This window comes from Chaetodon trifascialis, chromosome 15 (genome assembly GCF_039877785.1).
Source record: "Chaetodon trifascialis isolate fChaTrf1 chromosome 15, fChaTrf1.hap1, whole genome shotgun sequence".
Classification (NCBI taxonomy): Eukaryota; Metazoa; Chordata; class Actinopteri; order Chaetodontiformes; family Chaetodontidae; genus Chaetodon; species Chaetodon trifascialis.
In genome coordinates, this window is record NC_092070.1 from 4,999,690 (window position 1) to 5,025,967 (window position 26,278).

General features: G+C 41.3%; 2 protein-coding genes across 4 annotated transcripts; one reads left to right on the forward strand and one right to left on the reverse strand.

Moving 5' to 3' along the window:
* Nucleotides 1–401: 401 nt before the first annotated feature.
* Nucleotides 402–3,622, forward strand: LOC139343970 (protachykinin-like). The gene is made up of 5 exons (XM_070981834.1): nt 402–667; nt 2,323–2,419; nt 2,594–2,623; nt 2,744–2,797; nt 3,045–3,622. The coding sequence occupies exons 1-5, from the start codon at nt 542–544 to the stop codon at nt 3,077–3,079; spliced, it is 342 nt and encodes a 113-aa protein (XP_070837935.1). The 5' UTR covers nt 402–541; the 3' UTR covers nt 3,080–3,622.
* A 795-nt stretch (nt 3,623–4,417) lies between these two features.
* Nucleotides 4,418–26,171, reverse strand: LOC139343279 (histone acetyltransferase KAT7-like). Of its 3 annotated transcripts, none has more exons than XM_070980806.1 (15): nt 25,981–26,171; nt 24,068–24,212; nt 22,703–22,918; nt 20,567–20,848; nt 20,388–20,470; nt 19,884–19,970; nt 18,093–18,191; nt 17,871–17,981; nt 16,430–16,621; nt 14,829–14,918; nt 13,639–13,779; nt 12,927–13,020; nt 12,435–12,581; nt 9,808–9,914; nt 4,418–9,667 (listed from the first exon to the last, which is right to left on the reverse strand). In XM_070980806.1, the coding sequence occupies exons 1-15, from the start codon at nt 25,993–25,995 to the stop codon at nt 9,569–9,571; spliced, it is 1,908 nt and encodes a 635-aa protein (XP_070836907.1). In that variant the 5' UTR covers nt 25,996–26,171; the 3' UTR covers nt 4,418–9,568. The 3 variants fall into 3 exon arrangements, with proteins under 3 accessions (XP_070836907.1, XP_070836908.1, XP_070836906.1); XM_070980807.1 differs by having other exon boundaries at nt 17,892–17,981; nt 20,567–20,851; XM_070980805.1 differs by having other exon boundaries at nt 20,567–20,851.
* Nucleotides 26,172–26,278: the final 107 nt, after the last annotated feature.

Consider the following 26,278-nt stretch of genomic DNA (forward strand, 5'->3'; position numbering starts at 1 on the left):
CCTTCAACCTGTAAAATAAAGCATGTCCTCCCTCTCTTTGCTTGTGGTCCTTCTTGTTCTTCCCTGTGGTTCATTGACCTGATAACTCAAACACACTGACTGTCATACATCAGCTTTCATGCCCCACCCTGTTCATTCATAGCTATTTAATGAGCTGATCATGTGGACGAAAGCTAAATCACAGGTGAGTTGCAGGAAACACAAATCAACACATGCATCCCTCACAGTTTGGTAAGTGGTCAATTAGATAAGGTGAAGTTTATTCACTGTCCACATCAGTCTGAGTCAGACAATGAAAAAAAAGTCTGGCCTGCAGGATATATTCCGTTTAATATTAGGCTGGAGGAAGTGGGGAGGAGCGAGCAGAGGGACTTTATAAGAACAAACGAAGACCTTCACTCAGGACCAGCGCGCAAAGTGCAGAGCCACGTACACATTGTTATAGTTTGAAGTTATTCTGCTGCTGTATGCGTCCAGATCGGGGAAGTTTTTCTTGACAATCTGCAGCCATTTTTTTTAATCTTGGCGCCTTTAGGTGATTATGGAGACTTTGAAGTTTGCGGTCGTGTTTCTGCTGGTGGTGTTCGTGCAGGTTTTCGGCGCGCTGGGCTCTCCGCTCTCCAGCGAAGAGGAGGACGGAGAGGTGTGGACAGTGGAGAAGTGGCAGGTAACAAACAAACGTCATCAGAGACGGATTTACGCACAGATTTAGGTTTTTATTTTTTTTAGATCTCCGAAGAAGAATACACTTTCGGTGCCATTTAATGAAAAATGTGAAATTCTTTACGCACGTGTGTGGAAGTTAATAGTGGCATCACAGGTTTCATGCTGCTTTTTAACACTTCTCGCATCACACTGACCCCTTTAAGCACCAAGTTAAGACTTTTTCTGAGAGTTTTGTCTTCTAAGCTGTATTACATGGTTTTCCACTTTCCTTCGCTATAAGATGAATTACGTTACATTCAGCTTAAATCTCCTGAAAGACAAAGGAAAGCTCCATTATGTTGCTTTTCTCCAATTTTCTGTTTGTTTAACGCGCTTGGAGCCGGTGCTCACGTTTCAGCACCGCGGAGAGCGACGCCCAGTCACTGGCCGGTGGATCAGAGAGCTGCAGAAGATCCACCAGCAGGCAACAGGAGCTGAAGTCTGTCACAGCATATTTACCCCTTTAAACCCTGCGTCAGAAACAAGAAAATGAAGATGGATAGAACTTAGTCAACAAGTTACAGAGGAGGTTTCTTCTTCTTCTTCTTCTTCTTCTTCTTCTTCTTCTTCTTCTTCTTCTTATTATTATTATTATGGTTGAGGCAGTTGAGAAGTGTGTTGCGGAAAGGGAACGGCAACGCAACAGCATTCACGGTATGCAGTCAGGGGCAGGCTCTCCTACTTCTTTAAAAAAAAAACAAAAAAAAAAAACCGCAAAATTTGTGAATCCTGCATTTTCCATATTTCCATCTACATAGAAAACAAATACACTATTTCAAAATTTTTATTTTCGTGCTTCCCAAATTAATGGCAGTCCAATAGAAAAATACAAAGCTGTGTAAATTGTTGTATTATGTGTAAATAATGTTTAGTTTTGTTGCCATAGACCTCACACTTTGATCATCCATCCATCCATCCATCCATCCATCCATCCATCCATCCATCCATCCATCCATCCATCCATCCATCCATCCATCCATTGTCTATAAACGACTATCCCAGCTGCCATCCATCCCATTGAGCCCTGAACTGTGCCAACAGTCTTCTTCTCAAGCTGCAGGCACAGCCTCCGCTATTCAGAGGATTGTGCGCAGCCCGTCAGGCAAAACCCGGGGCAAAGAAAGTACCAGCTCACTGGCTGCTGCTTCTTAATGCCGCGAGCATACAGTAATAACTGAAGGCAGATGAATGGATGGATGTTTTGTTCACCTCTGTCCTTCACTCATCTGGATTTTTACAGCTGGATTGAAGGTTTAGAGAGATTTTATAAAGTTAATGAAACTGTAAAAGGGGACAGAAATGGGAAAAAACATGTTCGCCCCATCCCCAGTCAAAATGATGCCCTTGTATATACAGTGCTCTACTTTTCATTCATTTTAGTGCATTTAAACGAGCAAACTTAGTTTCAGCACCATGGACAGCACCAGTACGCCAGACAGCTGGGACCGGATAATTTACAAAAGGAATACCTTGAACATCAAGATCCTTTATTCCAGTCCCAAACCTGCAATAACTCACACAACTGCCTTTATCTTGTGTGTGTGTGTGTGTGTGTGTGTGTGTGTGTGTGTGTGTGTGTGTGTGTGTGTGTGTGTGTGTGTGTGTGTGTGTGTGCAGGGCTACCCACTGGAGAGAGGAGTAACTATCCGGTTGGCAGACCTCATCAAGCGGTCCAAAGCACAGCAGTTCCACGGCTTGATGGGAAGAAGCTCAGGTAAACAAACAAACAAACAAACAAACAAACAAACAAACAAACAAACAAACAAACAAACAAATATTGTACTTTGTGGTATTATTTTCATCTCTGTTAATATCTGTTGAATGATCTCCTTGTTGTAGTCTACCGTTTTATTATCACTGCAGCATTTCCATCCCTCCTTCATTTCAGGCTCCCAACTTGTGAGACTGGGCAGGAAAAGTGAGTATAATTACATCATGAAGGGGCTATGAGTGTTGTCCTGCTTTTCTTTTCTCTTTAGCACCAGTTTTGAGATCATTTGGCTTCCTTTGACCCTCTCTTTCTCTCCCTTTTCATCAGGAAATAAAGGGGAGATGTTTGTTGGACTCATGGGCAAAAGGAGTTTAGGTGGAGGTAATGCAAACTCCTCACTGGAATTTTAACTTTCTTTTGGCGTAAAAACCAGTAATCTGTAATTTACCTCTTTGTCAACCACTACTGATCTTTGCATAATTGTTTGGGCAGGAAAATGATTTGCTTTTAAAAATCCCATCGTGTGATTGATTCTTTATTCCTTCACCTTATCAAGTTTTCCTGCTTGAGTTTGTGTCAAGTTTGTGTTTTGAGTCTAATATTAGATCTTTTCCTCTCCATTTTCTAGATATGGAAGAGGAATGGAAATCTGACTCTTACTAAAGATGAAAAATGAAACAAAAATCACCTTAACAACCATAATCAAAGCTCAGATTGAACTACAATGTCCTATTCAGTCCTATGTTGTTGATCAACGGGACATAGAGTCTTACAGGACAGACTGTCCACACACCTGTTGCAATTAACTGAAATTAATTTAAGCCGCTGTGAATCGCTGACATCATCGCCTATCCATCACTTTGAACTATAATCTATATTGTTGTTAATAATATTTAGTCATATTTAAAACTATTATATCCCTTATGTCTTTTAAGAGTTTGCTTATTCCAGTTAAATCCATTAAAGCCAACAACATTAGCAAAATGTGTCTTTATTCTGTGGTGCCACTGTCAAGAATCATGCTGGTGAAGCAGAAAGTCTTTGAGTAGAATGACTGAGTAGAATATTCAGTGTGACTGGGATGGACCAGCATGACAAATAATTTACTTTACTTGTGGGGAAAAAAAATCATGCTCTAATAACTCCATGGTAATATAAGAATGACATAATGTTGCATATTAATGAATAAAATCGTATTTTGTTCACATACGTGTCTGTGCTTGCTTTTGCTCTGAATAAATATTATATATTTATAGTGTTACATTTGATGACAGCCGTAACTGAAGCAGCAGAAGCAGAGATATCCTGACTTTTAGTCCCTGGTATGGGTAAAACTCAAAAAACACCACATTTCCCATAATGCAATCTTTTGTCAGCCAATCCTTGCCTCACAAACACTCACATCTAGATCTAAATCTAAATCTGTGTGTAGTGAAATGTGAGCTCATGTGTTGGCTCCAAAGAACAAGCTGAGATAACCCTGATGACATCACTATGACATCATCAGGGTTACACCCCATCATGAATGGGATTGTAAAAGTGTGTCACTTTAAAGAATTAGCAGTGTTGCATGTTGCAGCACATTCACTCCTCACTGCCCAGTTTCCATAACACCCCTAAGTTTTTAAATATTCTATCTAAAAGGAGGTAGAATATTCTATTTAGTGATTTGTTCTGTTTATTGATTGATTGATTGATTGATTATGCAAATGCAGGCTTGGACTTTCCACATTTAAGTCCACTTCAGGGACAGCTGCTCTCATCTGTAGATGCACATTGTGTCACCCAGTTTTATCTCACCACAGACCTTTCATGCCCAGCAGAGGCTTGTCTGTCATGGTGGACAGATCATAAGGAGAGGGAGAGAATGCAGAATGACACCTCCTTTATTAGCCATTTGTCCATACATTCCTCACTAACTATTAACTGAGCGGGCCCAAACAATCTTCGACCCACTCAGGTCTAAACAGCTCACACATAAACATGAGACAAAGCTCACCATGTGTTTCACCATTTGCATTTATTGAGGAGGAAAGAAGGGAGAGAAGCAAGTACAAAAGCACAACTGAGCTACATATCGATGCCACGCTACCGTTGTCTGTCTCGGCTTCGAGTGCGTCGTTTAAATAGGAAGCAGGGTGCAGTTCTGCAAAAGCTCACGGGTGGCCTATGGAAGGTGATGGAATGCCTCTGGTTTCTCTAAGTAACTGTGGTACTATTCAGATGTGTGAACAACCAGCAAGGTGGTCTGAAGCTGCCCATCTATAGCTGCCACTGGCACAGAGAAAACTGCCAGACATCAGGGTGAAAAATAAATAAGAGAAATAAAAATGGACTGTAACATAAGACCGCCAGGTTTTCAAAAGAAGAAAAAAAAAGGCTCATCTTTAAGGGGAAATGCTTTGTTGTAACTTATGTTTTGATTTAATGGAACTTTCTCAGTGAAGACAAATCTATTTTCTGCTACTGTGAGAATAAAAAACATTTTCTCTTTGTCCCTGTACATTAAATATCAGCAACGCATGGCAGGCGTAAAAAGAAGCCCTTATTCTTTCATTGTGAGGGACCGAAACTTCCATCTCCACTCCATCATACCTACGCAGGTAACAGCTCGGCACAACAAAAACAAAAGAACAATCAGAAACTAATTGGCCTGGTCATGTATAGAACATCATCATGTGTTTTAGGATGGATTTTTCATTTGAAAGTCTTTTAAAAAGTAAGAGCACTTTACTGTAAATGCACTTAAGAATTGGCAAGGAAAAAAAAAAACTACACTCTTTACAGTCGAGTAGTTTCGGTCAGTGGCACATTTCAGAGAGCTTTATTGAAAACAGGTGCTAAAAGGATAAATGTAGTCCTTTGAAATGCATGGCCTGTTAGCACTGATTTGAAATCTGCCAGTCAGTGACGTGACTCCCAAACGCCATCATGTAAGACCCAAACAAAGACAGGGAAACCAACCACAGGATTAGAGAAAACAGAAACTTGTAAAACACAGATAAATAATCCACAGATGGTGCAAAGGAAACATCACAGTAAAAACAAGGAAACAAGACATGAAAAACATCTTCAACCTTACAGAATTTAAAGGCAACATTTGTTACACTATGAAAGAAGGCAAGACAAATGTAAATCTAGGCTGTAGTCTGCAAAGGAAAAGGATTCCTCCACATCTGAAATTGTGACACAAAAGCAAAAAAATAGCATTCCAAAAAAAAAGAAAAAAGTTGATTCAATCTGACATTGTTGGCCGCACACCTCCAATTTCACAGTCGCTGTCACAGCTGTCTTAGCTTGTGCACAAGTTTGATATTCTGGGGAAATACATGTATTTGCTGAGAGCTTGACGAGAATTGACACCACTTTTGTGTCTGTACAGTAAAATATGTAGCGACTGCCCATAGCCAGTTATCTTAGCTTAGCATAAAGACTGGAAACACCTACCAGCACTTCCAAAGCTCACTATTTAACATATTACATCCTGTTTGTACAATGTGTACAAAAACAAAGTGTTAAGATGACAACTTGCTGTTTTACAGGGTAGCTGTGGGCTGCAGCCAGGCTAGCTGTTTCCCTGTTTCCATCCTTTCTGCAAAGCTAAGCTAAGCTAAGCTAAGCTAAGCTAAGCAGCTTCATATTTAGCGTCCATACATGAGGTTTATATCAATCAGCAAACAGGTGAATATGCATATTTCCCAAAATGCCAAACTATTCCTTTAATAAATCGGAAAAGGTGGTTATAAAATTAACGTGTTGATCCAACTCAATAAATATGGAATAAAATAAGAGGTTTTCTATCAAATGCAGAGGATTGTAAAGAATAAAAGTAATACAAAAATGCTGCTGACCGTGTTTACCAGTCTTCCACTAAAAGGTTGTGCTTGTACTTTCCTGACTGCTTGCAGCAGCCATTAACAAGTAGTGACAGTGTGCAAAGGTGACATGTTTTGGTTAAATCATACATCACTATTGATTAGAGGGGAGAAACCTCTGAAATGTCATTGACTTCTGCCATTGTCTTTGTTGGTGGGAGATGTCTGGAATAATCCCTCCTGTACCTTTCAAGCGCTTCTAGACACATTCAAATCTACATAAAATTTTAGATAAATATTTATATTCACAAGGAAGCTGGTCCTATAGACATTCCTCTACCAGACTTTGTCTTTTACGTTCTACGCAGTTAACATTTTTTAAGAATATAAATAGCATATTTTTAAAAAAAAATCTAATAAAAAACACTTGCTGGCTGAACACAGCTACGAAGTTTCACGTTAACACACAGAACAAAAAATAAAAGAAGCTTAAAATGGGGCTGTTCTAGCTTTTATACAGTGGTAAACCTTAGAGGTAGAAAAAGTAAAAAATATCAGTGACAACTTGAACCAAATCACCAAAAAGGACACAGAAAAAAACAGCAACATGTTTGTGAGCTGAAACACCCTGAACAGCTGAGATCCCCCACGCACCTTCACTGTTCAGAATATAACTGCCGACATCATGAAAGAACACAGCCGTCACCAAGATAACAGGTGGAAAAAGAAGGGAAGACAGGCGGTCACAAAACACATCCAGGTAGATCCCATCCTGGTCACATTACATGGTCCAAACATGGCCAATGGCAGCTATAGCTCCCTGACTGACTGCTGTGATGGGTTAAATACTAGACATGGTGTGTGTGTTTGTTTGTAGCATGAGAGATAAGCTGAGATACTGATTTACTCTGGGTTCAAACAGCCACTGTTAGCATCAAAAAATGTCTTTACACTCAGGTCTATCTACCATTTCTTCTACCTCTTTCTTACACAAAAAGACAATCTGTGAAAAAGGTAAAAGATCTGACCCGAGACCAGTTACTTTAACTCCTCACACCATTTCAAAATCTGCACTTTTTTCAGACAAAACTTATAAAAACTTTAGTCGATGGGATGTACAATGTGATGTGAGGCAACATCACTCAGCAGCTAATGCCCATTCTTCAATATAGTTAATACTAGGTAATATTTTGCTCATGGGGACAATTGAGCATCAATATTTTGATGCTTTTCTAAGTTTTTTGCTGCTCTCAAAGAAATGATCAAATTCATTCTCAAGTATTTTCAAATCCATTCTTGTTATTCTTGCAAGCTGAGTGGTAAATAAAGGTCAGGGCTCCTATTTCTAGAAACTTTATGCATTCTGGATGGAGGCCGTGGCCTGTTTAATCACAAGCAGCTGGTCTGTGTCTGCCAAACGCGCTGCAGGAGTCAGTGCTCTGCCGACCTGCATTACGTCGAGCTTCTCGAGAACGGAGTGAAAGCCATCGCAGGGTCAGTGCCGGCTATTGCAGATTGGATTAGCGGGTGTGCCTGGTGCTCCGGGCTAATCGATTGTCTGGGAGGAGGCGCACTAGCAATGCGCAATTACCTTCACTTTTCAGATAACAGATGAGGTTGAGCAGATATCAGCGGTGATCATACATCGACTGACATCATTGGCTCAACAGAGCTCATTATTTTGCATTTTAGTCGTACCTTATGTTGGACAAGAATCTTAGTTTGAGCCTCAAAGTCCTCCTTCTCTTCTATGGAAGCCCAAAGTGTTCAATATTAAATATAATTCTAAAAGGCACGAATTAAAAACTTTTTCATCTAATTTCAAAATATTCAGTTATATTTCATAATAACAATTTTTTTTGGTCACTTTTCATGACAGTGGTGTTGTCACTGCCTACTCACTCACTGCCCATTTCAGCCAATCACACAACTCCTACCAAACAACACAAGCTAAGTGCAAGTAGATTCAGTCAGTTAGCTCCTGTTAGCCAAAGTAAGTCTGAATCACCCAACTAGAGGCCGCATAATACAATACAATATAATTCAAAGACACATAAATTAAACCTTTCAAGTCTTAGCCTAACAAGGCTGCTCAAGCTACCTGTCTAGTCGGCTAACTAGCTAGGCTAGCTCATGAGTTTGGAAACAGTGATAGCAGTGTTAGCTAAATATCTGGTGATTCAAAATGTGGCCGAATCAACTCTAAATTAACCCTCTTTCATTAGACCCTCTGATTTGAGGGTCTAATGGTAGATATTTTTTTGTGTCCTACAGATTGTAAAACCTCACGAGCCAAATTTGTGACATTGGGCTATATAAATAAAACTGACTTGACTTCACTAATGTTAGCTGCTGCCGTTACTTACTCTTCACTAACTTTAGCGAACTGGCTAAATCTGGTAGCAGCGGTAGCATGCTCGCATTAGAGGCAGTTAATCTGTTTTAAATGTATTTATGATGGAAACTCTGGAAAGGCATTTGATGGTCGTTGGGCATTATAAAACAGAGTGTGGACTGAGAGTGGTGGTGTACATGAAAAGTGACACGATGAATAAAAAATTACATTATGAACTATGACATTATGAAATTATAGAAAATGTGAATGATAAGGTAACGTTATAATGAGCTGGGTTTTAATAATTTCTTATATTACTTTAGAAATTGTTGTTTAATTATATTATTATATTTATTTAATCATATAATTTACACATGTTATTAATATCTGTTTATTATTATTGAACTCTTTGGGGCTCCATACACCTCGGCTTGTCAATAAGGGAAGTAGTGTATGTATTTTCAAATGCACCAGTTATTTTAAATGGAGAGTGGAGTTTAAACAAAATGTTTAAATAACAGCAGTAACACGGCAAGTTTCTGTTATGTCTAGTAAACATGTTCTTACTGAGAAGAAGACTACAGCATGGATAAGGAAAAACTAAATCTGTGCAGAGCCAGATCTCACAAACTGACTGCACATAGCCAGGTTTTAAGAGAAAGAACATATTTCTGATCCCTCATTCATCTATTTGCTGCTTTGGACTCATGTTCCTCTGTTTTGTGTGTCATGTCCAGAAAAGCTTTATCTTCTGGCCAGGCATCCTATCAGTGAGCTAATACTGTATTTGTTGGACTGAAGTCAATTTTCCGAGCCATGACAATGACTGCTGAACCCAGAGTGACGGCTGACTGTCAGTGACTGACTGTGCTGCTGCTGAAAGCATTTGGTACAAGTGTGTGTGTGAGGGTTTAGGCTCAGGGTCTGTGAGCATGCCAGTGTGCAGAGGAGGATCTGTCTGTGTATGTGTGTGTTTTGGGTGGAGTGTGAAAGGAAGCTCCTCTACGTCCCTTTAGGCGGTGTCCATTTTAAGGCTGTGGGGTCAATGGTCTTGCTGTTCCCACGTTTGGTTTCCTTGGCCTTCCAGTCATCAATTAGGTCCTATAGAGAGAGGACGCATTATTCAGCTACACTAACTTATAAATATGTGAGAAAGCTGAAAAGTGCTTGTTCTTAGTACCACAGTTAGTAGTTTTCAACTTTAACGATAAACAACCAACTTAAATTGTTTTGTTTCCTACCTGTCTCTTTAAAACCAGATGTTTCCCCTTCCAGTACTTGAGCATCTGGAGGGATTGCAATGTGCTGACAATATCCACCGGGTTCACCGCCGTCTCCTGACTGATCTCTGAGAACCCAAAGACATTTATTGTTAAGTCGGTTCCCACATACAAGGAGTTTGTCTTGTTATAAGTTATATTACATAGCATATGGTTATGCTAGCAGCTCAGTAAGGCTGTTCATGGGCACAGTAACGAGTTAAATACTAATGTCAGCACAGTAACATGCTCAAAATGTTAAGAAATGTTTTTTCTTAGCCAGGAGAAAGTGATTTCCTGAGTCTTGTTCTCCCGGTGTGGTTCTGCTGCTAAAGAGGCCAGAAACAAGCACCAAGCTTGAAGATGAGAGAGGACCAATTTGTGAAAATGAATATAAAATGAATCAAACCTTATATAAGACATGGCCACAGTGACAGCTCTTTGTGAAACGTGCAAACGCAGTTAAAAGTAATCAAAAGGCTTGTGATGACTAAACCCATGTCGCACAACGTTTGCTCATCCCTACAGGACGGCAGAGAATGGCAGAGGCAGAGCACTGCAGTGAGAAGGCATTACGAATCCACACTGAGATGACTGACAAGGGTCATTTGTATTTCTCTGAGAGAAATGAAAACATCTTAAATTCAAAATAACATGAAGACATTTTCTAACTCTCCACCCAAGCTCGAAAGAAAAAGAGAACAAATAGAGGCTTTGACAGGAGGGAACAGAGTGTTATTACTGGACTATTCACTTCTGCCTGACCAATCTATCATTTGAGGCTTTCACCACGTCTTACTTTGGTGTCACAAAAAGATTTCTGAATTGCGGTGAATCAGTTATTAGTGAACATCTAAAACCAAGTGCTATACTGAGTCATAGTCAGGTGTAGTTGTCAACTGAAATGACGTAAACTGATGATGATGATGATGATGTCCACAGTGCATACTGTGGTATGTGTAATTAGTGCTTCAAAATCCCAATGGATAAATGATCATCTAAGACTTTAAATGCTGATAATCCCACTGGTCCATATTTAACTAGAACAGCATGAATTCTCATTAACAATAATAATAATAATAATAATAATAATAATAGTGAGAAGGAGAAGAAGAAGAAGAAGAAGAAGAAGAAGAAGAAGAAGAAGAAGAAGAAGGAGAAGAAGAAGAAAAGAAGAAGAAGAAAAAACATGCAGTATAACAAGAGGGCTCGAGGCTTCACCTCGGGGCCCTAATAATAATAAGAAGAAGAAGAAGAAGAAGAAGAATAGTAACAGTCATGATTTAACTCCAGCTGCTCAAGTAAGCAGCTTGACACCTGGAAATTGACCAATGGCAAGACATAATTCTGGTTTTGAAGTGAATTTGTAACTCAAATCAATGCCATATAGAGACACATAAAGGCACCATGTGGAGTTTTTGATGAACAATAACACTGTGGAGCAACGTTTTTACGTGCCTGTCTGTGTTTTGTCTGTATCGAGCACACATGCACATGCGTGAGTGAGACAGACGGTGACACAACACACATTCCTGCAATCACGTTTCTGTTGATTGACAGTTTGGGGCAATTGAAATGGAGCAATGTGACAATAAAGAGAACTGCACACTAGTAAACATGGGCGTAAACAATGCACAATGTGCACCTGGCTATATTCCATAATATTTCAATTAAGTGCTCAGCCCTGCAGTGCACAATATGAATTAAAATATATATATATTGTACATGTTTCTTAGACCTCAAAGATACACACAACAGGCTTTTTTTTGCTGAGAAAGACTAAATGTTAACAGAACTTTTGTTTGTTTACAGGAAAACTTTACAGGGCACCTTTAATTTCTCAGGTAGCAGACTGAGGTATGTGAATTAAAAGCACATTTAGCAGGAATTGGAAGAAGTGCTGATGTCACCTGCTGGTGCATTCAAATACATAAGCCATTTGACTAACATGTCATCAGCTCTCAGCAGCTATTTGATGGATATTGATGGTGCCCAGAGGATGAACCCTAACGACTTACGAACTGTAATAACTTTGGCAATCCCATCATCAAGTCATTTAAACTTGTCCAATATATTGGTTTTTGGCCTCCTCCTGTAAAACATTCCCATCAGACTGAGCTGTACTTTGTATTTAGTGCTAATTAGCAAATGTTAGCATGCTAACACGCTAACCACCACTGTGCCACAGTTCAGCCTCACAGAGCTGCAGAGTCTCAGTCCTGTTTTTGCTGTCGCTGCAGGGCTTTTCTCTGGAATAGATAGAACCAACAGAAACAAAACTGACTTAGCAGGATGTTCCCTCACTCCTCTGAAAATGTTTGGGATGATCCAGTTTGGCATGAGTTTAAGTCCTGTGTGTGTCCACCTTCGTTCATCACCTGAGCTCCGACTTGGAGCAGCCTCAGTGCTCTCTGATCCATTCACACATGAATGCGTGCATGCACATATCAACACACAGTTGTAAGAATTGTTGGATTCTTTGGGGCTTTCAGATTCCTGCAGTTAACTTTACAGTGAATCATTTGAGCAACAAAAATTGTGAGGCCTGGATGCACCGCTGCCCACACTCATCTCTTTGCAGCATTTGGAGCATGTGGTCCAGCTCTGACCTTTGATGGAGATCTCCTTGCCCTGAAAGTTGTTCAGGTAGCGCAGCAGCACCTCCTTCCAGTAACTCCGGTAGCTGATGAGGCCCAGGTCAGACAGGGGGCGTTCAGGTGAACCCACCTTCTCCTCCACCTTGGACAACAGGTAACCTTTAAAGGCAGATCAGAAAGAGGTGTTTTTGGTTGGCGATACTCTTTCTCAAGCATCTCATTCTCCCACTGAGAAGGTGGAAATAGGGATATATTAATATAATTTAACAAAAGCATGAATGCATGTAATAGCCAAATAAAATAATATTAAGAGTGTGCAGGGTCTTCCTCAGAGGAGCAAGCACTTCAAACAGCCTCCTAAATCAGGTATTATTGTGCTGTGCAGAGTCCCTCAGCCACACACACACACACACACACACACACACACACACACACACACACACACACACACACACACACACAAACACACACACACACACACACACACTGGGTGTCTGTACTCACTGAAGTCTATGAGCATCTTGCCGTAGCCCTGCCTCATGTACTGTGGCATGGTGAGGATGCAGGACACATTGTAGTTCAGGAAAGAGTTCTTCTCCTGCAGGAGGAGCATAAAATCTGTAAGCATGATGGTTTGACTGACGTGGAATTTCATCAGCACTAATCATTTTGAATTGGACGTTATTGATATTTTGAGCTGATATCTTCCAATCTCATTACTTTTGGCCATGTATATCACTTATGCTCACCTCCTTCTCACACTTTAAATCATGTCCTGGGGGCACATGCAGTAACCAAAATCAGTGTTCAGAACCGGCTGATCTGTGTTTGTGTACATGAACAATTCCCTCTCAAACCAGCATGTCATATCAGCAAGCAGTTTGAGGAAATATTGCATCCTTTGTCCAACTTTGTGAACTGTAAACATGTCAACATGCCTTTTGTTTTAAATTCACCTTCATCAAAGACAGGAAACCAACATTCTTGAGGGTTACACAGGTGGAGTTGTACTACAGCTTCAAAGAAAACTACTTTTATCCAATGAGTGTGATTAGTCATTAACTGGAAAACACAATGTAGTATATTACTTCAAAATTAGCCATTTATAGTCACTTAATACTCCCAACTACCAAAAACAGCTTGTCCAATACTCTAAAAATACTGGACTTGAACATTTTAGTTATGTAGTAATCAGCTGTGATTGGCTCGCAGTTACCTTGGAGAAGTATCCGACCAGATGGCACCCTGTGTTGTCAGCTTCGGTCATGACGTAGAAGAGGAAAGGTTCGACATCGTAATACAGAGTCTTGTGGTCCAGGAAGAGTTTCGCCAGCAGACACAAGTTCTGACAGTAAATCTGTGAGGGAGAGCACCACAGACATCATCATTTATCAAGGCTTACAGGAAACACAGCTGGCTAATCTCACACAGACAGACGTCCAGCTCGTTACAGATGGGAGTCAAAAAATGGTTCAAGGGGGGGTCAGAGACGCAGGTCGAACATCAAACTAAAGAGGGCTGTTTTTACATTCACAGCCAATCAGACAACACAGGCTTTAAGGTAGCAACACCTCTGCTTAATACTCATTTTGCTGATACTGTAAGTGTCAAAATGCCTTCAAGTGATTCAAGAGAACATATTGCATTTACCAATGACCTCATCTTTTAAATCTTCTCTCTGAAATTCACGAGTGATCCAGCCCTGTTGGACAAGTCACGCACAGACCATCCCTCTCCACAGGGGGCAAAACACTTGTTTGACTTCAGAATAATAATACCATCATCTGAATGAATCTGGAGTAAATATTCAGGATATGAACATCATCGTGGCTTGTCCGTTTACTGAGAGGCTTTTTAGATTTCATGTATGACTGCCACAATACTAATGGTGTTTGTGAGGAGAGGGGAACGTCCTCTGTTGCAGCCGACAGTGTGGCATCACTTCCTGTACAACACCGTCTCATCCACCTCCATGACTGTCCCGTCCTCTTGACTGCCTCCCATCTAAGTCATGGACCGTATTGATTTAACAGGATGTTTCTCAGTCCCTGACTTCATCAAACCATCCTCTCTTTGTTTCTGTCACAGGTGACACTTCGTTGACAGCTATATTAATGTTTTCTAATTGTTTCAAGTTTTCTAATGCTGACACTATGTCATGTCATGTTGTTATAAAGCAGAATAGGTAGCTCCATGTAGCACTTATTCAGGTGATGAGAAAAACTAATGAAAGAAACAGCAAGTTTGTGCAGTTAAGAGAGTTTGGTGAGCCTAACTTGAAACACTCAGACAAGGAAAACGTCAGAGAGGTTTTGGGGAAGAATGTGAAAATGTCCTCGCATGAGGCCCAGTGACTCGTGGACCTTCAGGGGGGAGGTGAGGAGGAGTCACCCAGCGCTCCTTTACCTTGTTCTTCTTTCCATCCACCTCAAAGACAGAGATATTCCCCTTCCTGTAGATCTCGTCGCCTGGAGGGTGCTTCCACACACACTTGGCCTTTATGCAGCAGACAAGAGGAAGCAGCAGAGGTTAGTTTATATACAGCTTAGAAAAACCTCACTTTCAGCTGCATATCGTGGTTATTCTGGAGTAAGGTTCAGTTTACATGTCTAGTCTGTAACCAGGCTTAAAGCGGTAGTCCAGTAATAAACTCTTCTGAAGAGACAGATATTCTGACTTTTAGTCCCCAGAATGAGTCATCCTCCAAAATCCCAGTGGACTATCTTACTGATGTTAATGTTTCTAACTCCTTTAGTTCTTTTAATTGCAAAGATTGCCATTGTCTATGACAGAAAACATTGTTGTGACCATATATTTGTTTGACATTTAGCTCCAAAGCATTCAGTCACTCAGCAGAGCACCCAGTCCAGCAAAAGGCCCTCCTGTCACTCCTCTCACTCAAACAGTGTAAACTGCATCAGAAGGCCAAAGTTATTCAGTATATCTAAATAGAGTCTGCATGAGTCTAGGAATACAATTATGAATTGCCTTAGGCACTGAGATAGTGAGGTTATAGTCTGAACTAAAGCAATAGCCCTGACTCACTTTGTGCCACAGTCTATTATCACTGTAATACTTCAACATCACTGACCGGAAGCTTCAGTCCTTTTGGTTATTGATCAGAGGCATTTTAGCTTAGATTAAATACCATATCGGGAAGAATTTGCAGTATTTAGTGGTGTTATTTTTAGTTTGTCCCCCTTATTGAAATGTGGGATAACTGAGCAAATAAGAAAGGTGATCATCAAAATTCTGAAACAGAAGAATCAGCAGAGTGAATCTGCAAAATGACAGGGACACTGAATTCAATAGGACAGTCCAAAAACTGTACAATAGGAAAAACTGCGTCTGCAGGTCTGATAAGACCAAATTAAAGACTTTTACAACATTCTAATGCCAACTGGGATTGGATCAAGGTAAAACTCGGCCAAACCAACACCTCGTCTGTTTTTAACACAGAGGTTTTGAAGCTTGTGAAACTGTCATAACCTGGCAAAACCAGACGACAGCCATGATGAGTGCAGCAGTTTGGTGTATTGTATCAGCACGTCTACTGTCAGATGGGTCAAACATAGTGTGACCAGGAGGAATGACCTCATTAGCTTTAATTTCTTCGTAATTTAATTTCCTAGAGATGCTGTTATTTCTTAATAGCAAGATGCCATGTACAGTATTTTTATCGCTGTATTAAATTGGAAATTACTCTAGGAAACTTGCATAACATAGTTAATAATAATACTTACTGTGTAAACAGGACATTTAAAACATTAGCTCTCACTCCCTCAATCACTACAGATATACTACAACAGACACTCAGCAGTTTACTTTATAGTTAACACTAAATTTAATTATTGTTATTTTGCATCACCATTTACAGGCACACTCTAATATCACATAGTACTTTTTGCATCTTGTGACACACTGAATTGTGGGATTTGTAAGCAGAAAGTACATGTGACTGATTTCAGACAGACATTTTCTGTTTTGCTCAGAAAAAGCTGCCTTACCATGTGCCTGCGCAGAATGGTCTGGCTCTTCATATACTTCAGGCAGAACTCGCACATGTAGAGCCTCCCCAGACGGGCATATTCCTCTGGATACGGAGAGTGGTACCAGGTGTCCAGCTCGTAGCGACCGAACACGATGGTCTTAATCATGTTGCTGCCCTCCGACACCTGCCCGGACAGACGAAGCTTCTCCTGCACAGGCCAGGACAGGAGGGAGAGGGAGATGGGGAAAGGTGAAAAGGCACAAAGAGGACAAGAGGCGAGGACAGACGAGCAAGCAGAGGGGAGAGAGGAGAGGAAGATCTCAATTATTCAGGGAAGGGAATCGGTTGAATGAAAGATCACACTTAGGCAAACCTTGGCGGAGGCAACCGACCACAAAAATAGATCAATACTAAAAATAATAAAAGATGTAGGAAGAAACTACAAGAAGTAGGAAAAGACTTCATCTGATGGAAAGGTAAAGAGGTGTGTGAAAACAGAGCACTGATACAAATGGTTTACTTAAGGCCTTAAATTGCAAGAAAGTGAATTTAAGACTAGATATATTACTATTTGATGATAACATTACCTTGACAAGGAGAGTGGAGAGAAATGCTCACTGTTCACTGATGGATCTTAAGATCCTCAAGATGTTTTTATTTTGTAGCGAAAGAGAAACCAATTGCTGCTTGTGAAGCAAACCCTAACCCCTAACCCTAACCTAACCTAACCCAACTGTCTTCTAACTGGTTTTTAGCCCCTTTCCTGTTAACTGGCACTAATTTTATCGCCCTTATCTAAACCTAAGTCTGACCCTCTAATCCTGACCCTCCTACCCTCCAACCCTCTAACACTCCAACCCTGACCCTCCAACACTGACCCTCCTACCCTCCAACCCTCTAACCCTCTAATCCTGACCCTCCTACCCTCCAACCCTCCAACACTGACCCTCTAACCCTCCAACCCTCCAACACTGACCCTCTAACCCTCCAACCCTCCAACACTGACCCTCCTACCCTCCAACCCTCTAACCCTCTAATCCTGACCCTCCTACCCTCTAACCCTCCAACCCTGACCCTTACCCTTCAACCCTCCAACCGTCCAACCTTCTAACCCTGACACCACAGAAAATTAGAGGCAGTACAAAGTGTCTGCAGTTAACTGACTAAAACAACCAAAATGTACCATCTTTGTGGTTGTTTAAAGTAAGCCTGTCTGAAAATAACAACGCCTCCTCGTCCAAAGTGGGTCACAAAGTAACTGGAAAAACAAACACTGGATAGCAGGTAGTGATTGTCCAAACTACCAAAAATATCTCAGACTCCTCCTGTGGCTGCAGAGGAGGATTTGTTGACTGAAACAGAGAAGAAGAGGAATAACAAAGACAAGGAGGGGGACAAAAAGAAAGGGAAGGAGGAAAGAGTAAGGGAGGGAGGTGATGATGAGTTTTCTCTCTTACAAGGTCGTCCGAGGCACGTGCCTGCGCTTTCCTGAACAGCTCGAGGTCGTAGTCGCTGGTGATGTTCTCCAGCAGCGGCTCCCTGCTCGCTCCGTGGCTCTGACGGTGATCCTGGTGGTGGGGGCGGAGAGGGAAAGCAGAGACACTTTCAAAATCTGATGTGGGAGGTATGCAGAGGAGGGAGGTAGATGAAGGACACAAATTCATTTCTCACCCACTTACCATGTGCTTTTCCTTCTGCTCCTTATTGAGGCCAGAGTTCCTTTTCCTCCTCAGCTCCGTCACCTTCTCCTTATAGCGCAGCTGACGCTCTGAAGGGGCCTGAGACCACACAGACGCAAACACTTAAACAAACCTTTTGAGAGAGTGATGGAGCAAATGGTGGATCACTAATCACTAATCACTGGATCACTCATGTAAATGTCTGGTGATGACACATAAAGATGTGTATGTGAAGGAAGAATTAGCATTAATTTCTATTAATCTCTAAGTCTAGTTCAGACTATAATTCCATGAATTGCAATTTACATGCAAACTTTCTGTCTGATATATAGTTTATTGCTCTGGCTCACTCTGTCTCTTAGGAACAATTGTAAATACTTGTTTATATACTTAGTTACATTGTGTTTCTATTATATTATTATAATATTATATAATGTGTATCATACATTATAATACACATTATAAAACTATATATTTAGTTATATTATAAGTTATATTTTTAACAACTGCTGTTATTCTTGTTTACATATTGTTATATTTTTAAACAATTGCTATTATTCTATGTTCATACACTAAATCATATTTTAAGAATTTTATATGCTCAGATATATTCTTTGAGAACATTCTTTTTCATAGTTTTTCATTCTCATCCTTATTCTCCATTGTTGTATATATTTTGTGTTGTCTGTATGTTTAAACTGAAACTGCAACAGAATAATTTCCCAAATCAGGATCAATAAAGAAACAGTCTAAGTCATTAAATCTAATATTGCTGATTTATCACTGCTTGGTAAAATTCAAAAATGAACACAAAATGTGAAGGTTCATAATTGTTAGTCAGTCAGTCAGTCAGTTGCTTTTATCATCTGTACCGGCATCCCACAGGGTTCCATATTCAGACCTATGCAGTTTGTATATGAATGATTTGCCTTCTGTCTTCTGTCCCTTGTATTAATCTCCTTTATACAATCATGTGTTCACAAAGTGGTGAACCTCTCTCCATCCTTGCTTGTGATGGCTGAGCCTTTCCAGGAGGCCCCTTTCAGACCCAATCATGACACTATCACTTGATATCAATGAACCCGTTTTCCTGTGGAAATGTTCCAAACTGGTGTTTTTGGAGCGTTCCACGTCTTTCTCAGTCTTTCGTTGCTCCTGTTCCAAAATGTCTGAAACATGTTGCTGCATCAAATTCAGAATAAGCAGATATTTACAAAAATTAATGAAGCTGATGAGGCCAATTGAGTTTTTAATTGAGTATATGCCAAAAAGGATCAGCAAATGATCACATTCTGTTTTATTTATGTTTCACACAGCATCCCAACTGTTTTGGAATGGTGTTGTAACTCTGGCTCATTTACAAACCAGTCCTTTCACACTCACACACACACTGCAGCAGCGTCATCACTTTGCCTCTGGCCCTGCTACACTGAGGAACCACAGTGTGATCTCTGACCTGAGCTATCACTGCTTTAAGAGTCATGCTGCAGTGTGTGGGAATTTGCTCTACACACACACACACACAGACGCGCGCGCGTGCGCACACACACACACACACACACACACACACACACACACACACACACACACACACACACACACACACACACACACACACACACACACACATACATTTTTCTGATATTCTCTACCCTTACTCACAGTATAAGTACGTATATATGTGTACATGTATCTGTCTGTTGTAGGTGTGAGCATGTGTCGCCATGTGTTATGCTTGTCTGATACTCTTGCGCATGTCTCTGTCTCTGTGTATGTGTGCTTGTGTGTTACCTGGCTTCTCGTGGAGTGTCTGTTCTCGTCCTGGCGGTGAGACAGCGTCCTTTCCTCAGCCTGTTTGTCGCGGGTTGAAGCCTTGCCCTAACAAAACATCAACACTGTCTACCACGAACGAGTCACAACCACCCCCGCAGCAGAAACACCACAGCAACCACCTCCACGTTCCTGGAGACTTCGCAGCTTGACAACTTCAATTTGAGCCTGTTGCTTTCCCTCAGTTTCATCCACTGGACACTTGGTCGCAGTGTGACGGCTGAGACGTTCCCACAGAGAAAACTTGGTTTGACTAATGAGTAATATTAAAAAAGCTAAAAAAAAAAAAAAGACTAACTGAAGGAAAAATGCAACACATTTTTTATTCTAATGTGGCAGATAGTTGACAGAAAAATACAACAAAATAAGAATAAATAAGAGAAACTGTGACATAACAGACAACACATGGTCACAACGGTCAGACCTTCCTGTGCTTCCTTCGTGTGTGTGTGTGCGTGTGTGTACCTTGCATTCATCAGCAGACAGATTGTGGTAGAGAGGACATCCCGATATGGAGAAATGTCTCTCATGCCTCCCTGTTAGATGACCTGGTAGAGAAGGAGGAGGGGGACACAGAGAGCTCAGGTTTGTTGCGCAGCAGCAGGACATCTGATCCAATGACGCTGCAGTGTTTGTACCCTCACCCAGTGAGTTGCACCCAGGTGTGGGACACTTCATGTTGAAGTTGTAGCTCTCGTGGAAACGCCGACGTTTGGGCCGGTGGGAAAGGTCGTGGGCGGCGGCCTCTTTGAGTGACAGCTCTTTGGCCAATCGCTCGTCCTCCTCTTGGGAAACTACAATATCGTTGCTGGAAGACACCAGGTCGTTGCTGGGGCTGGACACCTCGATGTCCGACTCTGAGGATGGGGCATTGCCTGTCGGGGTGCGAGGAGGGGTCTCGTCCCGGTCCGCCCCCTGTTTCAGGTCTGCTGAGCCAGTCAGGACAAAGGGAACATTTTTATCACTGTCATAGAGAAAATACATTAACATGAACCTTTAACATCTATTATTAAGGCTGTGATTTAATTAAGGGTAATTGAACTATGTTTGTCCCAGCACAAACTACACTGAAAGTTCCATAATATCATGGCTTTCGGCATTGTGGCAGTGTAAGAAGTGGGCGAAATGCAAATACTGTGGGCTGGACAACAGCAGCAGTAACACCACTGAAAGAAAAACATCTCACTGATTAAAACTCAGTATCTATCCCTACACAGCCTAAATACTCATGCACATGTTTTACCACTTGTCCTGTAAAAAGAGCATATCTGATGCCGCAAATATGTCTTAAGGAAATCTTTTTAGGCTGCAACTGTGACCACATCCAGATGCAGTTAACACCCTCCAGCAGTGGCTCCAGTGGAGAAATTCAATCTTAAAAGACTGATGTTGCTGCAGCAGAGGACCGGCGTTGGAGCTCAGAGAGTGTGGTGAATGGGAGGACTTATTGCAGCCTATTTCCTTTCCTATTTTTCTGGTCACACTGGGCTATTCAGGATGTCAGGCAAATTTTATTGAACTGTGAGATTGCAAACCGCCACCAATGTTTAACAACGCTTTGTGTTACACCCCAAAACACCATTCATAATACCACGTAGATTTAAAGTCTGAATAAGTTGCAGAAACCCTGCAGGCAGTGAGCAAACACAGGTGCAAAGAGGCACCTGTGACAAGTTGTTCTGTTGAATATTGTGATCACAGTAATCATGTTGGTTTCTATAAGGATAATTTGATTAACCAGTGAGTACAAATATTGCGAATGTACCAACTATCTTTGCCAGAAACATACTTGATGGAAGAGCCACGTCGGACTAATGATAATAAGAAATTTCCTGAGGCGGTTTTCTTGGCTGGACAGCAGCAAAGTGGGCCAGAGCTATAAACACTAGAGTCTGTCTCTGACTGGGTGAATGAGTCTCCCCTTTGGCTCTTTAAATAGGTGTAGGCGTAGCATAGGCGCAGTCCTCTAAGGCTGCTGCTAATGGGCTCATCAGAGGTTCTTCAGACCCTCATCAGGTTACAAGTAACTTGATGAACGTTCGTGCACCAAGACATTGTCATTAAATATCTCTGACTTCAAGTGAAGAGGACAGCATGCGGGAGTTTTCATTTTCAAGTCACATCCGTAACAGTATTGCAGAGGCGAGTTTGCACATGTGATTAGCTGTAGTTACTTGTGACTGAAATGTGTGGTTTTCTCCTCAAAGGGACCCACATGATGAGCCTCTTGGCTTTTTGACTGTGTTTGAATTTGTTAGAATTTTGCTTTTATTTTTCACATTTGATCTTTTTAGTCTGTATTGTCTGAACAAACACAGACACGATTATAAAGTCATTATTTTAATTTTTCATTTGTTAAAGTTACCGTGTATCATTGCATTACTCTTAATATTCTGACACGATATGACTCATTGTTAAAGTAATAAATGCTAAAATTGGATGAGCAAACGTTCGAAGGAGAGATATATTTGTCTTCTTCATAATCAGGAACACACTGTGTTTCACAGGCACGGCTCATAACATGAGCTGAACAGCACTGCAATGAATGAAGCAGGCAGATAGACACTCGTCCTCCTCCCCCTCCTGTCCATCTCAGCTTCACATCAATCCCTCTTTTCTCTGCCTTCTCAGCTTCCTCTTAAGCTCTCATCTAATCGCCCGTCTTTTCTTTTACTCTCCCTTTTGTTCTGTCCCTCCGCTTAACAAACAACATTGAAAGCATTTCTAATGTAATGTATGATCTAATGTCTAAGACATACAGGAAACACTCCTGGTCTCACCATTAGCCTCAGTGTCTGAGCCAGATGACCTGCTCTGACGCAGGGGGTACTTCTTGGCTGCAGTGTTTGTCGCCCCCTGCTGGCTGCGTGTGATCCTGCGCCCGGATGAGAAGACAGACGCTGCCACTGCTGCTGCTGTCGAATCTGCTACTGAATCCAGGCCTTCGTCAGGACCCACGGGTGCAGGAGAACTGCTCCGTACTGAGCCGCAGTTATCTAAAAGAGAAGATAAGAGAAAAAAGAAAAGAAAAGATTACAATAATTTCAGCGTGTTACAAAAACTTCTGTTAACAATCTACTGAACAGAATCATTTAAAGTCATTCAAATTCTAGATTTCTTATCCCTGAGCAGACTGGAACTGAGCAACCCCAAGCAAAAATGACATAGAGACCAAGATAGTTACTTGTTGCGAATGGCTTCAGTGGTTATGAAGAGACAAATCCTGCCACAGAAAAGAAGACTTGAACCTCTGAATCAGCCTCTTTTTGGAGAAAACTAGCTTCTGTGCTCTTTCGAAGCCTTCATGAGGACTACCACAGTGTAGCCAACTTCCCTCAGTAATAAAAAGCTGAGGAAACAATGTCAGCCTTTCTTTCTCTGCTGTAAATCCGCTCTGGCAGCCACAGCAGAAAGAGGTCACACAGGGGGTGGGAGTAGAGTTAATGTGTGTGTGGTGGGGGGAGGTCAAGCTGTCTAAACCCATTCATGCTTTGAAGCTGCCCATAGCTACTGCTGAACTGCTGAAGTGAGGGGGGTTTGAAGTCTCTCTGTGGTCTGTGAGCGAAAGCATCCTTCTTCCTTCAAATGCCACACATGAAGAACTGCGTGGCTTGATAATAAATATGTATGATAAAAACAAAGTAACTAAAGACGTTCACGAGTGGTGAGGAACAGAAAACAAAATGCCAATATAATAAATGTTTAATTATACCTAGATGGGAAAATGTCAAGAAAATGTACTTTGAACTTTCACAGCAGGAAATATATGCTTGTGTAGGTCTTCTTCCTAAAGTTCTGAAATACACTGGTGTAATGTAAAGGTAAAATTAACTGTTGTGATTACACTAAGGTCATTCCTACATTGTGAACCTTTAAACCAATAAAAGGCTGATCCAAACCCACTGCATGGGTGACACTTTGATATACTGTCACAAATTATCGGCCTTATATTAAAACTTCAGTGAGCCCAAATTCAGCGTTAACAGCGGACACTAAGCCAGTAAACAAATGGTCACAACTATATTGTTATGATGGCGGTTATACAAGCTATGACAATAGGCCAATTAAACCTGCAAGTTATTGGCTGAACAGACACTGAAGTGAAATTACATATATATGTTTTGCATTATTTTAGAAATGTTTACCTTGGGAGCTCTGGCTGAGGCGCAGTGACGCGCGAGTAAGGCGCGTGCTGCTGCGCCTGCGCGCGCTGTCTGAAGCCTCAGTGTGCTCGAGGTCGGCAGAAAAATCCGAGTCTTCCGTCCCGTCCGAGCTGCTGCCTGCGGTCCTCTGGAAACAACAGGCAGTCTGCGTTATTGAACTAAAATCTGCACAGTTACCATGAGCGCCTCACATCAACTTAGGTAAAGATTTGTATTCAATTTTTGGGGGTTTTTTGTTTTACCAGCGGATAATTCAATAAGGATCCCATGCTGGGGGAGGAGCATCACCCCCTCCACATCTCCTCCGGCTCTGCACCCCCTCTCGTCACGATGAACTTAATAAATATATGAATGCTCAAAATGAGCCTAAACGGTAACAACGCGCCTACGCAACGAATAATGCCGATTGCGTCTACTGTTCAAACTCCAATTTACCACAACGCCTGAATGCACCTCCCGCGTGGATTTCCAGTTTAGTCAGTAAAGTCGACTAATTGATTAGTTGACTATTGCCAAGAGCGCCTGACAACTCAGTAAAACAAATTAATTCATGAAATGTCGCAAAAACTACTACATAATTTGTCGAAATAGCAGGCTGCCGAGCTGTCTGTCGCACGGAATGAATGGGGTGATGCAGAGGCGTACGGGGTCTCACCCTGCCCCACGACACACCAAAATCCGGCTGGTTGGGGGTGGGGTAAGGAGACCTAAGTAGGAGCCAACATGTCATTTGCATTGAACAAATAACATATAGGGGCCCCTTCCATCCTCTGAAGTAACAGCCCGAATGTGATATTATAGGGCTGCAATTGTATAATATTAAAAAAACGGATTCATATTTTTCCGTATTTCATTCGTTGCACATATTATTTTGCTCACAGTAATATTTTTTCCCTGTTTTTCCATATCACATTTAATCATGCATCGCGACTGAGACTAAATAAATAAATAGGGGAGGTACACCATAAATCAAGATAGCATTAAAGTTATATACAGATAGAAAATAAGTACAGTAACTTGAAAATATACAATAAATCAAATAGAAAAGTTTTATACAATAGCTTACGCCAGTGTACACTGTATGGTGCGTTGTGTGATTTTATGCTGTACAGATACAAAATAATGTTGATAACATCACTCTTAAGCTACTTTAATACTAATAAAAATTAACTAAATTTCACTAGCATTAAACGACAGTGACAAACAATATACAGGTGTAAAAGTAAAGAGAAGCATCACTCTACACCACGGCATGTTCCTCGAGCGCACATTACACTTAACTGTGTTTGACAACTCCACAACAAGAAGCTTCATTTACATACGACCAATTACATTCGGCAAGGGGCGGGGTTTGATGGAGCAGACCAGTGAGCGCAACGCTTGTCCAGATTCTATCCAATCACAGCGTTGTTTTGGTGTGGACGCTTCGTTCCATCCGCGCACTCAAAGAACAGCCTGTTCCTTTCATCAGTTAAAACTGCCGTTAACGACATTAGCGGAGGTCAGCATCTCCATGCTCTCAACCAGCTTGGAGAGATCTGACCAGAACTCCTAAACCCCAAGTTTCCACAGCTATTCTGACCAGCTATACTCCGAAGAAGAGACACTTAATAAACAACATCACATTATCGCAACTTAGCAATAAACATTAGCTAGCGTAGCATTTAGCACAACACTACAGTTCAGTTGTGTGATTCTACTAACATTGATATTCAACACACATCTGCAACTTATTACCGGCATCTTGTAGAATCGCATCTCAGCTCGCCTACAGTCAAAGGTTTTGCCGCTTAGTGTAATGTTTACATCTACGTTGGCTAACATTAGCTATGACGTTATGTTGTTGTGTGTCCGATCTGCAGTCTGCTCAAGTCTGCAGCAAACATCTGCCTTACCTTTCTCCGGGGCATTTTCAAATGTGTGGCGTGTCGCGTCTGGCAGATTATTACTTCGCACTTTGGGAATAATTTATCGCAGGCCGTATAAATAATAAGAACAACAAATCACCAGCTTCTGATATGAGCCAACTCAGCTGAAAAAAGCGCATCAATTTCTCTGCACTTCCTAGTGAAAACAGCGCAAGCTCGTTGGTTTTTGGGGTCCGTTGACAAAATGCCTCCGTGTGGAGTAGAGTGGAGTAGTTTGAAATTTAAAATCCTGGTTCAATGTGCTCGAGTGGAATATGGTAAGGGC

Bases quoted from the DNA above. Each gene is read 5' to 3' on its own strand.
- LOC139343970 (XM_070981834.1), top strand. From the start codon at position 542: ATGGAGACTTTGAAGTTTGCGGTCGTGTTTCTGCTGGTGGTGTTCGTG. The intron at 2,420-2,593 runs GTAAACAAACAA...CCTTCATTTCAG, and splicing joins CTTGATGGGAAGAAGCTCAG to GCTCCCAACTTGTGAGACTG. The intron at 2,624-2,743 runs GTGAGTATAATT...CCTTTTCATCAG, and splicing joins TGTGAGACTGGGCAGGAAAA to GAAATAAAGGGGAGATGTTT.
- LOC139343279 (XM_070980805.1), bottom strand. The intron at 19,971-20,387 runs GTACACACACGC...ATGTTTTGTTAG, and splicing joins TGTCTGCTGATGAATGCAAG to GGCAAGGCTTCAACCCGCGA. The intron at 12,582-12,926 runs GTGAGTACAGAC...CTGCCTTTAAAG, and splicing joins CAAGATGCTCATAGACTTCA to GTTACCTGTTGTCCAAGGTG.